The following is a 13,946-nucleotide window of genomic DNA, read 5'->3' on the forward strand; positions in this document are numbered from 1 at the left end:
TGTCATGAGTCTTGACGCGACGCCCTGAGCGCCGTCCGAGCGCGTGTGGGGTAAGCTGCGGCCCTGAGTTGAGGGAGGCCAAGATACAGTCAGCAGTCCCCAGACGACATTTGCCATCGGAGAATTTGAGATGGTGGAGCCTCATGGAGTGGCCGTGTGCATGTGCGTCGATGCAGGTAAGCGGCAGCCGCGGAAGCGTTCGTGGCACCTAACGAAGACGGGAATGCGCTGGAAGATCATAATTGGAATCTTGACCAGCACGACCAACAAAGCGCGCGACGAGGAAATCAGGCCCGAACACGACGATCAAAGGGGACAAGATATGCTGGTGTACAAGAGGAATAATGGGGGGGAAAAGCGAGTTCCGGGATGCGCGGATGTGACCCTGTCCGCGTGGATTGCCTAATGCGGCTAGCGCATCAAACCGACCATTGTTGAAACGAAACTGACATTAAACAAGACTACGTCTTAGCTTTATAATGTTTTCCAAAAGTTCTTTGAGAATCAAAACACCCATTCAGTCTTGAGCCAACTTCAAACCAGACTCAATCATTCCAATCCGCGACTCGGTAGCGACAGCTCGCAATTCGAAGCTTCCAGTCGCAATTGCTGCCCAGCAGTCAAACCAATGAGAAAGATCGAACATTGTCTTCAAACCGCCGTCTTGGCCGTCTCCGTGCGAGATACCTCGAAATCGGGGTCAGTTACGCCAGAATTCTCGTCTGACGCGGAACCTTGCACTTCAAGGTTTTCAAAGTGGTAGAGTTGCGGCTTCGATATGCCTTTGCGACGGAAAAAGTATCTCTGGATCCAGTACGGCAAAATCTGGTTCCATTGGAATCTGGCATGGGTGCGGGTTGGTACTCCAAACACGTAATCGAGCTCCTCGAGCGTGCGCTGCTTGGTTTCGGGGAGGAAGAAAAAGACTGCGCAGCCGTTGTCAGTGTACCAATGTACCTTTGGATGTGAAACGCCAGTGAGGGAGCTTACTCAACAAGAGCGCCAGAATGTTCAGCGCAGCATAAAATCCGAATGCACCCTGCGGCTTGAAGGCCCTGAGCATCCGCGGGAACGTCAGACTAAGCACACTGGCCCAGAAATTGTTCGTGGCCACGGCCCACGACATTCCCATCTCTCTGTGCGACAAGGGGAAGCACTCCGCTGAGTAGGTGAATGGCACGGGTCCTTCTCCTGGCGAATAGAACGCAGCGAAGAGGTAAATGAAGAAGGCAATGAGGCCCAGATGAGCAGTAGTATCCGTGGGGATCCAGAAGCAGAATCCAGCGGCAAGCAGGGTCCAAAACATCTGAGGGAACGTGAACAGGAGCAGGTTGCGTCGACCGAATGTGTCGATTGTCCACACCGCTGGCCAGGCGAAGGTGAAATTGACCTGGGAACGTTCAGTACCATTTTCTATGCTATCAAATGCGATTTTGTCTGTTCAAGGGCGAACATAGAAATGGCGTTGACACGTGCGGGGCTCTTACCAGACCGAATCCAAAGGTCGCAAATAGCGATTCCAATGTGGATGCCCCGGCATTTTCGAAGATCGTGCTCGAATAACTGTTCCGCGTCAGCCTCTCGTGTCGACCAGCCATCCAGCAGATGCGAACTGACAAACTCATAATGTTGATACCGCAACTGCTGATTGTTAGCCTTTTCAGATAAAATGTTGTTATGGAGCACATACAGCTGCTGCGCAATCATGACAATACCAGAGGCCTGAGTTGCTCTCCTGATCCGGGGAATAGTGAAGAGTTCACCAAAGCGGATGAGCATGTTGCTCTTGGTGGTCAGGCCAGCTTCCTCGATGAGCTTGACCTCATCGACCAACTGAGCATGGATGTAGTAAAGGTCCCGAGCAGCAAGGAGAGGGGCATTTCGGAGGCGGAGGAGGGACTTGTATGCCTTGCCATAACGCCCCTTCTTCATGTACCAACCTTGATGATTGTCAGCGAAAATGCGTAGTTGGAATTTGGAGGACATACGAGGAGATTCGGGACAAAAGTAGATTCCAATCACCAATGGAACCGCGGGGATGAAGGCACTAGCAAGTTGGAGTCGCCAAGCAATTTTGCCGACCTTGTACATTGCGAGGTTTGCGCAGGTGCCCAGGAAGATGCCGAATGCGGTCCAAAGCTGCCAACTCATGACCAAACCGCCCCTGACCACGGCGGGAGCCGTCTCCGCTGAAAAGACGGGGACAGTGACCTCCTTCAGGCCCATGCCAATACCGAGCAGGATGCGGGTTGCACAGAGCTGACCCCAGCTTTGCGTAAGAGCCGAGCCGATGGGAGCGAGGAGGGAGAATATAGCAGCGACAAAAATTGTGCCACGGCGGCCGATGAGGTCGTTCATGGGGTCGGACAACCAGGCCGCGCTGGAGATGTAAGTATGACCGATGAAAGAGAAAAGGACTGGTGATGCACTTACAACATGCACATTGCTATGTACGGGAAAGAGTTGACAAGGCCAACGATCCACTCGTCTTTCTCGCAGCTGCCCATGGGACCGCAAATTTCCTCTTTGGTTGAAATGCCAAATTCATCCGGAAACGACAAGTTCGCTCCATTCGAGCCGGTCTGGTCCCAGCCTGCACATTGTCAGCGAAGCCGCCCACTGGCACGAGAGTCACCACCAACCCTGGATTGCCGCAGCAATGGAGTTCAAGATGATGGTGAAATAGAGAGCCCATGGATGGTTCCAGCGATGGGTCCGCTCGAACCGTATGATCTCTTTGTCAGACTCTTCCAGTTCCTCCACGCTCTCAAAGTTCTTCGGATCACGGGAAATCAGGGCGCCCTTCCGAAGCAGTGGCAAGACGTCGGTCATGCCATTCTCTCGAGCAAAAGTTTCCACGTCGATCATCAGCTGTGGGATCGGGATGTCTGTGAGAGGGTTTCGCACTCTGAGAAATCGAGTCAGAGGGTGGCTTGAATCGGTGAGGTCGCTGCGGCTTACTCTCCCATGACATTCGCTGAAAAGGCTTCGACGGTGCTCTTGTGCTTTCCCGTGTCCATTTTGGAAGCATCTTCAGAATGGATTCCGCCCGCGCCGTTGTTTTTTCTACATACGTGTCAGCGCGGGCAGCATTGTGTCTTGCTGCGATACCTACTCGTCTTTGATTGTCGCCATGTTGTTCAAGTAGTGGGAGTGGACGAATGCTCCTGAACCACTGCTTGTCAGCTCTTGGTCGCTGTGGAATCAAAAGTGCGACCAATGAGGAACATTTGTTTTGAACTCGGCATTGCGGGTGCAATAAACCAAAATCTGTGTTTGAAATACTCACCGCTTTTGTGAAGAGTTCGTCCACGCCGTTCGTAGAAGTGTTAAGCGACCAGGATGCTGCGGCTAGTTTGGCGAAGCAATGCACAGCGTTCGAGGAAAATGTGTGCGCACTAGTCTGATTGGACGGATACTAAAGAGCTGAGACTGACAAGCGAAGCGAAGCTCGACTTGGAAATCAACGAGGCTGTGGTTTGCCAATTTGGTCAAAGAGGCGGCCAGTGGGGACTTCCAAGGGCCTTGAGGATGGATCTAAGCGTCTTATGAAATAGATCCAAGCACGCCGCCTTTCAGCCCCGTCGGCGTATTTGGGTACGAAACTCTTGGCTCAGATCTGCTTCATATCCTCTGCCCACTGTAACTACACACAACTTTTCCCCAGGGTCTTGGTTGAGGCCTTTACGCGGCATTCGGACGCCGGGAGTTGTCATGCGGATCAAACGTGAAGCCATGGGATCCATCCTCATGACTAGGCTCGGCGAGTAATCAGTGCAGCGTGAAGCCGACATGGAGGGCGAGTATATGGTTGTTGCAGCAAACAGTGTTGCGGTGGCTTGAAGAATCGCGGGGTGGCAGCGGTCGATTAGAGTGCCGCTTTGCGGGGCTGCCCCGTTTTGCTGCACAGAATTTGCGGGGGGCTCGCTTGAGGCGCTCTCCACATCGAATCACTGTATACGCTATACGGAGTTTGACGAGTCGTTGGTGTTCTTTAGTGGTCCCGGCAAGAATCTTGCACACTGCATGAAGTTTAGGTTGGTGGCTCCCGCCCTCAACTGACTCGCCCAGCAACTCTGCTTTGTAATCCTACTTCTTAAGATCAAAGCACGATTCGGGATCAGCCATGGGTGTAATTTGTAGATAAGGGACGTCATGGGGTGAGTAAACACATTTCTCTTTCCTTCAGACCCGGAAATCCAGCTCACCCACAAAATTAGGAACAGTCCGAAGTGTCCGACGACCCGTGTTCGCATTGAAACCGAGGCCCAGGAATTTCGAATTAGGGCTCAGTGCAGCTGGACGCGTATGATTAGCAGAGACTTAGAGTAATAGACGAATGAAAAGCAACATCATTCATCCGGAAACCAACGGCACTGCGCTGACACAGAATCCTCCCATCCTCACGGGACCTGATGGTTGGTAGACAAGAAGTGGCGAATGACGCTGCTATAGAGCAAAGCAAATTTTAGAAACATACCCATGAAGAACCAGCTCGCACAAGTCCAAAAACTGCAGTACCAAGAAGAGCAAAGTCTCCTTGGCATCGAAGATATCAACTTCGATCTTGCTAAGGACTTGGGATCAGGCGTGCTGCTCCCAACATGGCGGTCTTTCATGCCAGTCCGCATCAGAGTTGAAGTGGCACATCCGCGGAAGCACTGAGCGCGAAAGGATCGAAGAACGGCGGCCGGCGGGCGTCAAGATGGCCTGGGCATACATGATAGGATAAAGCTGGCCGAGACTCGACGAAAAACGTCGTAACACGCAGGGCTGCATTGACCGCATTGAGATTGACTGTTGGCATGTTTCTTTCTCCATTATGATCTTTCATTTCAAGGAGTGGCCATCTGGCTGTCTTAACTGGGACTCCATTAACATTACACACAACGCTTGGTCTAGAGCACTTCTCTTCTAAATCAAAAACTCTTCGTCGACGGTTTGATTGTATCCAAAGGTCGCAAGATTATGTATTGAAAATCGTCCTGTCAGGGTGTTGTTTGTCAAGTTGGTTTGGACGGTCTTGCCACTCTTCAGCGTACCGCTCTCGACAATCCCGCCTGCAACCGGCCGCTGAAGAGCATTGGCGTCGCGTAAAACGGTGAAGTTGGCAAGGCTGACTTCGAGAGCTGTGCGTTGGACCAAGGTTGGCATGCCAAAGAAGCGGGCTCGTACGGCATCGTAGCTATGGAATTGTGAAAGTCAGATTCATATCTTCTTGAATGTGGCTCAGGGTTGTGGGGCGTCGACAAACCTGACGTGGAGCTCGTAGTACCCCCTGTAGTATGAATCCTGCCACTGAAGTTCTCGATTGTCTCTGATGAGCAACTCGCTGATGTTTTTGGCCTCCCTCATTGTGACGTTCTGTCCGACAGGAGAGGGGCTGCTAACAGCAGTGCCAGAAAATTCGACGCCAATGGCACCGGCGCCGGTCTTTTGGTTGTAGTCGTGCTCATCCAGCCACACAAGATCGCTTGCCCACGACATGTGACTATCACCGGCCATTACAATGTTGTTGTTGATCCCATGCTCGTAGAGATGAGCAAACGTCCGATTTCTATTTGCTTGGTAGCCGTCCCAGGCGTCGTAGTCCATTGGATTCTCCGGGCTCTGAGTCACCGACTCGTTGATTCGAGAAAAGATGGTTTGGGAACCGATCAATCGCCAAGCAGCTCCCCTGGCGTGGGACGCGCTGAGCTTTCTGTAGAACCAATTCTCCTGACGACTGCCCATCATCGTCCTACCGACGTCATTTGAGATTTCGTGGATATAATCGGTGTTCCAGTAGAGATCTGTTATCGATCTGTCGTATTGACGGGTGTCCAGCATGAATATATCCATGAGGGAACCGATCGAAAAACTTCGCCAAATGCGCAGATTGTCGTCCATTTCGACCTGACGAATAGGCATCCACTCGAAGTACTTTGTCCGCGATAAGAAAGACTGCACTTTTGATCCTGTGGTGTATACTTACAGCTCTTACGGCGTTCATCTTTCGCTGATCGAAGGCAATACCGTCACCTCCAAAGCCGGTAGAAATGTCGTTCATGTGGAAAGATGCCCGGGTGTTGTTCTGGTCGGCCATGCCGTCTCGGTACGTATTGTCTCCGACCTCTGTCGGAATGAGTCAGTGCATCTTTGCCTGAAGATGAGCATGGTCTGAGGCTCACCGTGGTCGTCCCAAACAGGAATCCAAGGAAATTTGGCAAAGCTCTCAATGGCATCAAGATCCGATCTGTACAGTGAGTGGCGCTTTCGGTAGTCATAAAGGGTCCGGATTTCCTTGTCTGGTTCCGACTTGCGGTCAATTTTCCATCCGTAGCCGTAACCACCCTCCGCATACTCGTAGAGGAAGTCACCCAGATGAAGGACGTAGTCCACAGAATCTTTCCTGGCAACATTCCCGAAGGCGGTAAAGTAGCCAAAAGCTGCCGTGCAGGTCAGATCATGGTGAATTGACAGTCACTGGTTGACAACATACGGTAGTTCGAACAGGAGTAGACCGCCAAGGCTATGTCGGGCACTTCGTCATTGGCAGCTGGTGTTGTCTTGGTTCTACCGATGGGACTGGTGTAGTCTGTTCCGCAAACGCGAAACTGGTAGTAGTAGCGAGTGAAAGGTTCTAAACCACATGCCTCGACCTGAGGATGTCAGAGCAAGCATCCTAATCCCCGCGGTATTCTCACCTTGACTGTGTAGTCGATATCTGAAGACGTGTACGCAGTTCCCGTGCTCACCACGTTCTCAATGTTTTCATCTGTAGAGACTCTGTATTCGACGCAGATTGGAGCAGTGGTGACGGGGATGGTCTCTTGCTGGTGGTGATCATAGAGCCTGGTGAAACCGGGGGCGGTGTCTGAGTTTCCTGTCAATTAGCTGCTCACAATCTGGTCTCGTGACACTCGCCTTTGGCCTTCGCATTATCATACTTGGGCGAAATTCGAGTCCACAAAATCACGGAATTTGGGTATGGGTCTCCTGAGGCGACACTGTGTGTCCAATTGAGATATTCTGCAGCAACAAACCTGACGCTTGGGTTGTGTCGCTTTACGATTTTGTAGATGGGCAGGCCAAGAAATGGATGGTTCCCGGATGGGCCGCCATAGATCAGGTTGTTCATGTACGAGGCTGACGAACAGCCGACGGCGACAGCAAGTGTGACAGCAGAGAGCTTCATCGTGTCAAAGGCAATCTCATTCCAGTCCAAGAGGAGACAGAGATGTCGGGTACCGTCGATGATATTTATGTAGTTTGACTGCCTGAGTGTCTTGCTACGAAGGCGGCTGAACAGAGCGGGTGAGAGGGCGCGCCCGCGATGGGCTAAGCAAGGTTCAAGGGCATCCGACCCGACAGCAAGCGAATGAGACGATGGGAATTTGACACGCCCACGAGCAGAGCGGCTAGTTGTACTCGCTATCCCAGTTGGTGTCTTCAATGGTGTCAAATTTTGGGCAGGTCGAAGACGCGGGGTCGGCAACCAGTGCTAGTGTCTACCAGGAAGTCGATGTATACGCGGGCCATACAGCGGAGGTCGAATCATCACGCCAAACAATACTGGCTAGCAATTGAGGCATGCACGTTTGGTGTCCCTCGCATGCGATTGAACGACTGTAGTCGCGAGTACGAGCCGCTGACAACACCTTCACTGCGAGTGGCTCTTCGGCGTCCGCGGTAAAGGTTTGACAGACGATACGCTCACATCATGCCGCCCGTTGCGCCTTTCCGCGCAGTATTTCCCCTCTGCGACACTCGCTCCGGTGGTTTTGTGGGTGAGAAAGAGACTTTCGGCGATAGCAAATCCGGGAGTACGTCTCCCCGACAGAACTTCAAAAAAGCCGGCGATGTGACCACGCTGGGGTCCAGCCGTCTCTTGTCCAGTTGGCCAATAGTGGGCGGCTAGGTCCCCGGTCCCAGCATGGGCGACGACGGCCGTTGGGATCCACGATGATGGACTTCATGGGCGACGCTGGTTGAGCGTATCTTTTCGCGCTGACTGACTGGTAAAGAAAGAGTGAGGATAGGGTGAAGAAGAAAGACGGCTCAAGGGCGTGTTGTTGGCAGGCAGCGGACAATTAGGTGATGAAGTGGATTCGCGACTGACAAGTGCGGAGAAGACCCGAAGTTTTACCTGACCCGCCGTCGCGTCGCCCAGCCAGGCCGCGGCACCGGTTCGGCTCCGACCCACGGGGGCACCCCCGCCCGCGTCGTCTCCCCCCGGCCGCCTCCACCACGTCGTCTTCTCGTCCACCACTCACGCCCACCAGTCGCCAGCAACGATGCGCTTGTCTCTCGATTCTTCCAATTCCAGCGCTCAGGAAATTGCGGCTGTCGAATGCAGAGCTACGCCGACTCAAGTGGGCAGAAATGACACTATCTTGACAGCCGTTCGGGTCACATCAGTCGCGCACAAAGTTGACTTTGCCCCTGATCGCTCGATTCTCGAACACCTCGCAATTGCCGCTGAATTCATGACGTCCAGGAACATTCGTCAAAGTTGCTTCATCAAGACAAGCGCAACGTGATTGGGCAGCAAAACGCTCTTTCTGCTCTATTCTTAGCCGCCTCTAGTCCCCAAGCTCGAAATCCCCGGAACAGCCATGCTTCATCCAAACCTCACGCGCTCGTCTGCAAAGCCTGGGCATGCACCTCAAGGATTGTTGAAAGGTGTGGCTGTCCCGTTCCGTGTCAGGTCAGCTCCAGCCATTCAGCCCGGAGGCACTTCCCGGACCACTGAACTGGTCGTTCTCCGCCAACCCTTAATCATGCTTCACAACAACTCAGGAGCAATCCACCCGTCCATGGACCTGTTCCTTGAATCTCCTCACTTTGGACTGGGATGCTCCTGGATATCCAGGGCGTTCATGCACGCGTTCAGAATGCTTCAAGATCGTCGCCGTTGCATAGGAAGCTTCTGGAGCAACGAGGGAGAATCAGCACAGCTCTGAAAAAGCACATTTGCGTCGCTCTCACTCTGCCATGTCAATGTCGCTGCCATGTAGAGTCGTGTTGTCGTTGGGCACTACCAAGATATACACGCATGAGCTTGTTCCACTGCCGCATCGTTGCCCCGACCCTTCTCTACCACGGCAGGACGCCGCCTGGCTTCTGGAAGCTTTTCATCAGGCACCGTCCTTTCTGGATTACCGGTTTTGCAAGCCCTTCAAATCTTCGCTCAACATGTGAAACTGTTCCCAACCTTGCGGACATGCTTATTGCCGCCTGTGAGGCAGGAGAGTGATTCTCCCTCAAAGCAGAATGAAGGTGTCGCAGACAAGGTCGATGTTCTCTGGTTTCGGCAAGGTTCCAAATAGTCTCACGCAAATTCTGTTACCGGTCATCATGAGCGCGTAGGGCTGTCGCTTTTTGGCCTTTGACCCTGCCTTCATCAAGCGTCTTAGTCACCAGCTCTACGTGAGCAGCGACCACTTTATGAGCTTACTCAAACTCAGCCTACGAATGAGAGGGTACGATGCCAGTGTTGCCTTTCCACAATGACAGCGATGGCTTACGCTCCACGCCGTTGATTCTTTTAAGGAGAATAAGGTTATTGTAACCGAGAATTCCGGAAGTCGAACCTTGACACCCCGAGAACAATGTCTAGTCTTCACCCTACCTAACGCCTCTCCAGCCGTCTCTGTCATCGCCCTCTCCTGCTTCTGGACGGTCGCCATCTGTTGAGCGTCGTTGGCGACGCAACCATGCCTTGGCCGGAGAACTTGGAGGAGACATATCGGTCCCGACCGCCCAATTATGACAATCCTCCGACGCGAACGGGCTTGCTAATGGGCGTCCTCATACCTTTCGCGGTGTTGATGACTCTCGCCCTAGCAGGTCGATTCTACAGCCGCGGATATATCAAGCGCATATTGGGGCTCGACGACTGGCTAATGTTGGGCGCGTGGGTAAGTGCCGTCATCGCTGGCTTTTGGCTTTGGCTCTGCGGATATCTAACACCGTTTGCGACAAAGTTCCTCACGCTAGCTTGGATGATAACCGTCCTGGTTTGCACAAGGTATGGGTTTGGGAGACATTTGTGGGACGTCAAGCCAAACTGGTTTGACATCGTCACGAAGGTACGTCTCTTTGCAAAAGGGCCCATGGCTTTGACTCTATCATGTGCACTGCTAACCACTTGGGTCAGATAAAATTCAGTTTCGAAATCTTTTTCGCACTAGGTGTTGGCCTTACCAAAATCTCAGTCTGCCTGGGTTACCTCCGCGTATTTCCCCCGGAAAAAGGAAACCTCTGGTTCTGTCGATGCGCAATCGCCTATACAGTCTTATGGGTAGTTTCAGTCGTGGCTGTGATGATTCTCCAATTCATCTTGTGTGTTTCCACACACAGCCCGCATACTCCACCCATCAGGCTCAATACGTGCGTCAAGCATTACGAATTCATCCTCGCCTCAGGCGCCCTCAACACTCTGAGCGACCTCTTCATTTTCTTATGGCCTTTGAGATTTGTTTTGGGTCTGAGGCTGTCAAGGGACAAGCGGGTCGGACTCATGATCCTCTTCGCACTCGGGACAATGTAAGTGGCTCGTTTTGTAGCGAATGCCTACATCTATCCCTCCCTCTGGACCAACTGACAGATATATGCAGGGTCAGTGTCGCAGGCGCCTGCCGATTGTGGTACTTCACCAAGTACTTCAAGACTCAAGACATCTTCTGGACCGGTGTCTACAACTACGTCATCGTATCAATCGAAACGACTCTGGGCGTCATATGTGGATGTCTTCCTTGTTGCCATCCAATCTTGGTCAACATCTGCCCTCGGTTCCGTTGGTTTCACAGTCAGGGATCTCAGCCTGAATCAACGGACGACATTGACGGTACCACCCAAGAAGGGACCAACAGCTCACTTGCCGGTCGGAAGACTGCCGACACACCGTTTGGCTGGTCCTCGACTGGGAGCAAAACCTTGACGTCGCAGCGCGAGGGAGACTACATTGAATTGGACTCGTTGAAGGGAAGAGCTCCAGGAGACAGGTCCTCAACAGCCACCTCTCCAATTCATGAGACACCGGAGCCGATTGCAGAGCCATCCACCAGGCCGATGCCCAGAAGGTTCGACACGACAGATTCGGCATATTTTGAAAGGGTTTATGGTTTGAACAGAGGGTCGAGTCTCCGCCAACACTATTTCGACATGGGACGGCCATCGGTACAAAGGGGACTCAGCATGCAGAGCGTCCAAGAGCGACTCCAACTGAATCGAGGGATGAGTTCGAACAGCGCGAACTACAGCGTCGGAAGGGCACCGAGCATTCGAAGGTCCTCATGGGAGACGAAAGAGGTGGATTTTGGTTACAGTTGGGATGACCCTCATCCGGGAAGGAAAGTAATCATTTGATATATACCCCATTGGCGTGTGCTTTTGATCGGTTTTACAGGCTCCAGGCGTCTTCCTCATCTCGCGAGGGCATTTGGGTAGGGAGTTTTGAGGCTCCGCGGCATGAGACGACTTTCACGAGCACGAAAAGCACTTTGCCGAGCGTTTTGATTTTTGAGATATCCATTCAAATGTTTATACTGATACCCGAGATTTTGCGTGTAGCTTAACTTGCAGTTTGCTTTCGATTCTTGTTCCGTACAGCTCGCCTGGGCTTCATCAGTCCTTGTTAACCGGGCAGCCACAAATGTGCCATGGATGCTCCTGCTGGCACGTCTCCGGCGTTTTTGTTTGTTTATATTGCACGAACAGCATTTTGTATCATAATCTACTCGAGAGTCCTGGAATTGTTCAACATGGGTCTGATACAAAAAATTCATGCTGATTGCGAGGGATTTAACATCTCTCGTTCCAATTCTTACGCTGGCAGAGACTCGTGTATCACTTAATCGACCACCAGTCAACAATTCCTAGCGCTTCCTCCAGTCGCAACCCGGACCGGATGACTAGACAGCAATATCTCCGGTCTTCGCGGCCCGATCCGGCGGTCAAACGTCAGTGGTGCCAACTTTCGAGCGACGGGAAGCAAAGCCTCAACAACACTCCAGAAGCCGCGTACAGCTGATGATGCGACCAGTACATCGCCATCGTCACAAAGCGCTCCACATGCCGACTCCCAAGACCAGGACGATGGGATGCTGCTTAGTCGTCGTTCCCAAACCCGAAAGCGCTCAAGATTCGTCTCAGGGCAGCGTCGGTCGAAACCAATGCATGTCACACTTCCTGCTTTGAACCAACCCTTCCAGTTAGACTCCGAGCCTGACCAGACAACGGGTGTTCACCGCTTGGATGGCGTCGAAGAGGATTTGAGCCCAGCTACCGTGCTGGGATAGTACTTGCAGCTACCGGCGCGGCGAACACGTCAACCCCTCTTCCCGCCCAGCTTGGGAGTATTCGCTCAGCTCTGTGTTTGTTTATTTGGTCCTTTTCATCGCCCCCACGACATACTGAAGCTCGCGACATAAGTAGTTGTATTTTCTTCAGAACAACCGCAACTTCTAGTGGTTCAACTTCATCGCTGCGCGCAGAAGAAGAGACCTTTCCTTCGTCGCCAATGACGTCATCTCAGTCCCTCTCTCCCCTCAGCAAGACCCTGAGCGGCAAAGTTGCTATCGGTACGTACCGTCAAGGATATATAATTCTCATGTTCTTTGATGTACACTTTCAACTACGACAATCAGCGCCTGCTCCAGTCCTCAAACCGCAACTGACTCTTTTATCCAGTCACCGGCTCAAGCCGTGGCATTGGCGCCAGCATAGCTCTGCGTCTCGCCCAGCACGGCGCCTCAGTCGCCATCAACTACGTCTCATCCGCCGGGCGTGCCGAGGAAGTCGCACAGACAGCGCATTCGCTCGGAGTCAAGGCGATCACCGTCCAGGCCGATGTCTCCAAGAAAGACGAGCTGACGCAGCTATTCGAACGCACGAAGAAGGAGCTCGGCAGAGTCGATGTGGTAATGAGCAACTCGGGCATCGAGCACTTTGGCAGCTTGAACGAAGTCAAGGAGGAGGAGATCGATGCCGTGTTCGCCATCAACGTCAAGGCGCAGTACTTTGTCGCGCAGATGGCCGAGAAGTACATGGAGGACGGCGGGAGACTGATGCTCATCAGCAGTGTTTCGGCTGTCATGGTGGGTTTGTCCTTTGTTCTATTGCAATCACCCTCGCTCTGGGCGCTTCCGGCGTTTTCTCGACCTATACTGACCCACTGATACACAGGGCGTCCCTCGCCATGCCATATACGCCGCCAGCAAAGCCGCCGTCATCGGAATGACCAAGTGTCTCGCATGGGATTTCGGTCGCCGCGGCATCACCGTCAACTGCATCGCGCCAGGCGGCGTCAAGTCAGACATGTACGCAGAAGCGTCCAAGAACTACATCCCCGGGGGTGCAGACCTGACGATGGACGAAATCGACGCGCGCCTTTCAAAGTGGAGCCCGCTCGGTCGTGTGGGGCTTCCGGACGATGTGGCTGGTGTCGTTGCTTTGCTTGCCGGCCCTGAGGCTCAGTGGTTGACTGGGCAGACTTTCCATGTCAGCGGTGGCGCGCACATGGCGTCTTAGGAAGCGAAACAACTCATGGGGAAAGTACCTTCGTCTGTGGGATGGGAATTTGGATTTTGGAGCAAAAAGTCATTCGTTCTGGCGGAGCTCAGCCTCGTCGCGTCGCCGTGGCCACATGCATCGACATGGATGTAGGAGTAACTGGAGCAACAAACGCCACCGTGCCTTTTCCAAGTCAGACAATGTCATTCATTTAGGTTGGCCGCTCCATAAAAAGCTCAAAGTCCAGTCGGCACTTGTTTCTTACTTGCGGATGCGGATTGCGAATGTTTTGAATGCTGCACGTCGCTTGTTCAGAGTGATAAAGGAGTGCTACGCCGCAGCCCATCCGAAAGCACCTGGCAACGGTGGCCAGGGACGAATATCATAGGCAGAGACCAAGACCGGAGGACGATCTGCCACCCACCGAGCAATGGGAATACGGAAAACGC

At 52.9% G+C, this 13,946-nt stretch overlaps 4 protein-coding genes across 4 annotated transcripts; 2 read left to right on the forward strand and 2 right to left on the reverse strand.

Moving 5' to 3' along the window:
• Positions 1-528: 528 nt before the first annotated feature.
• Positions 529-3,416, reverse strand: J3D65DRAFT_448488 (sugar porter family MFS transporter). The gene is made up of 11 exons (XM_066796323.1): positions 3,290-3,416; positions 3,116-3,167; positions 2,962-3,066; positions 2,643-2,908; positions 2,434-2,593; positions 1,989-2,380; positions 1,691-1,940; positions 1,618-1,641; positions 1,488-1,563; positions 991-1,390; positions 529-926 (listed from the first exon to the last, which is right to left on the reverse strand). The coding sequence occupies exons 2-11, from the start codon at positions 3,133-3,135 to the stop codon at positions 652-654; spliced, it is 1,968 nt and encodes a 655-aa protein (XP_066654029.1). The 5' UTR covers positions 3,136-3,167; positions 3,290-3,416; the 3' UTR covers positions 529-651.
• Positions 3,417-4,772: 1,356 nt separating this feature from the next.
• On the reverse strand, positions 4,773-7,268 carry J3D65DRAFT_448485 (phosphodiesterase/alkaline phosphatase D precursor). The gene is made up of 7 exons (XM_066796322.1): positions 6,907-7,268; positions 6,687-6,856; positions 6,482-6,641; positions 6,171-6,428; positions 5,975-6,114; positions 5,255-5,922; positions 4,773-5,185 (listed from the first exon to the last, which is right to left on the reverse strand). Exons 1-7 carry the CDS (start codon positions 7,175-7,177, stop codon positions 4,915-4,917), a joined length of 1,938 nt encoding a protein of 645 aa, XP_066654030.1. The 5' UTR covers positions 7,178-7,268; the 3' UTR covers positions 4,773-4,914.
• A 2,200-nt stretch (positions 7,269-9,468) lies between these two features.
• Positions 9,469-11,352, forward strand: J3D65DRAFT_699891 (uncharacterized protein; the record flags this gene model as incomplete). The annotated part of the gene is made up of 4 exons (XM_066804071.1): positions 9,469-10,073; positions 10,142-10,326; positions 10,366-10,530; positions 10,602-11,352. The coding sequence occupies exons 1-4, from the start codon at positions 9,699-9,701 to the stop codon at positions 11,350-11,352; spliced, it is 1,476 nt and encodes a 491-aa protein (XP_066654031.1). The 5' UTR covers positions 9,469-9,698.
• A 1,007-nt stretch (positions 11,353-12,359) lies between these two features.
• Positions 12,360-13,696, forward strand: J3D65DRAFT_574407 (uncharacterized protein). The gene is made up of 3 exons (XM_066797653.1): positions 12,360-12,566; positions 12,676-13,082; positions 13,171-13,696. Exons 1-3 carry the CDS (start codon positions 12,506-12,508, stop codon positions 13,513-13,515), a joined length of 813 nt encoding a protein of 270 aa, XP_066654032.1. The 5' UTR covers positions 12,360-12,505; the 3' UTR covers positions 13,516-13,696.
• The last annotated feature ends 250 nt before the right edge of the window (positions 13,697-13,946 follow it).

The sequence above is a fragment of the Phyllosticta citribraziliensis genome (genome assembly GCF_038025025.1).
Source record: "Phyllosticta citribraziliensis strain CPC 17464 chromosome Unknown J3D65scaffold_8, whole genome shotgun sequence".
Classification (NCBI taxonomy): Eukaryota; Fungi; Ascomycota; class Dothideomycetes; order Botryosphaeriales; family Phyllostictaceae; genus Phyllosticta; species Phyllosticta citribraziliensis.

Coding starts and splice junctions, on each gene's coding strand:
- J3D65DRAFT_448488 (XM_066796323.1), bottom strand. CDS start 3,135: ATGGCGACAATCAAAGACGA. Junction 2,594..2,642: donor CATTGCTGCGGCAATCCAGG/GTTGGTGGTGAC, acceptor GACAATGTGCAG/GCTGGGACCAGACCGGCTCG. Junction 1,564..1,617: donor GGTATCAACATTATGAGTTT/GTCAGTTCGCAT, acceptor GACGCGGAACAG/TTATTCGAGCACGATCTTCG.
- J3D65DRAFT_574407 (XM_066797653.1), top strand. CDS start 12,506: ATGACGTCATCTCAGTCCCTCTCTCCCCTCAGCAAGACCCTGAGCGGC. Junction 12,567..12,675: donor GAGCGGCAAAGTTGCTATCG/GTACGTACCGTC, acceptor TCTTTTATCCAG/TCACCGGCTCAAGCCGTGGC. Junction 13,083..13,170: donor GCAGTGTTTCGGCTGTCATG/GTGGGTTTGTCC, acceptor ACTGATACACAG/GGCGTCCCTCGCCATGCCAT.
- J3D65DRAFT_448485 (XM_066796322.1), bottom strand. CDS start 7,177: ATGAAGCTCTCTGCTGTCACACTTGCTGTCGCCGTCGGCTGTTCGTCA. Junction 6,642..6,686: donor ATATCGACTACACAGTCAAG/GTGAGAATACCG, acceptor TGACATCCTCAG/GTCGAGGCATGTGGTTTAGA. Junction 6,429..6,481: donor CTACTCCTGTTCGAACTACC/GTATGTTGTCAA, acceptor CCTGCACGGCAG/CTTTTGGCTACTTTACCGCC.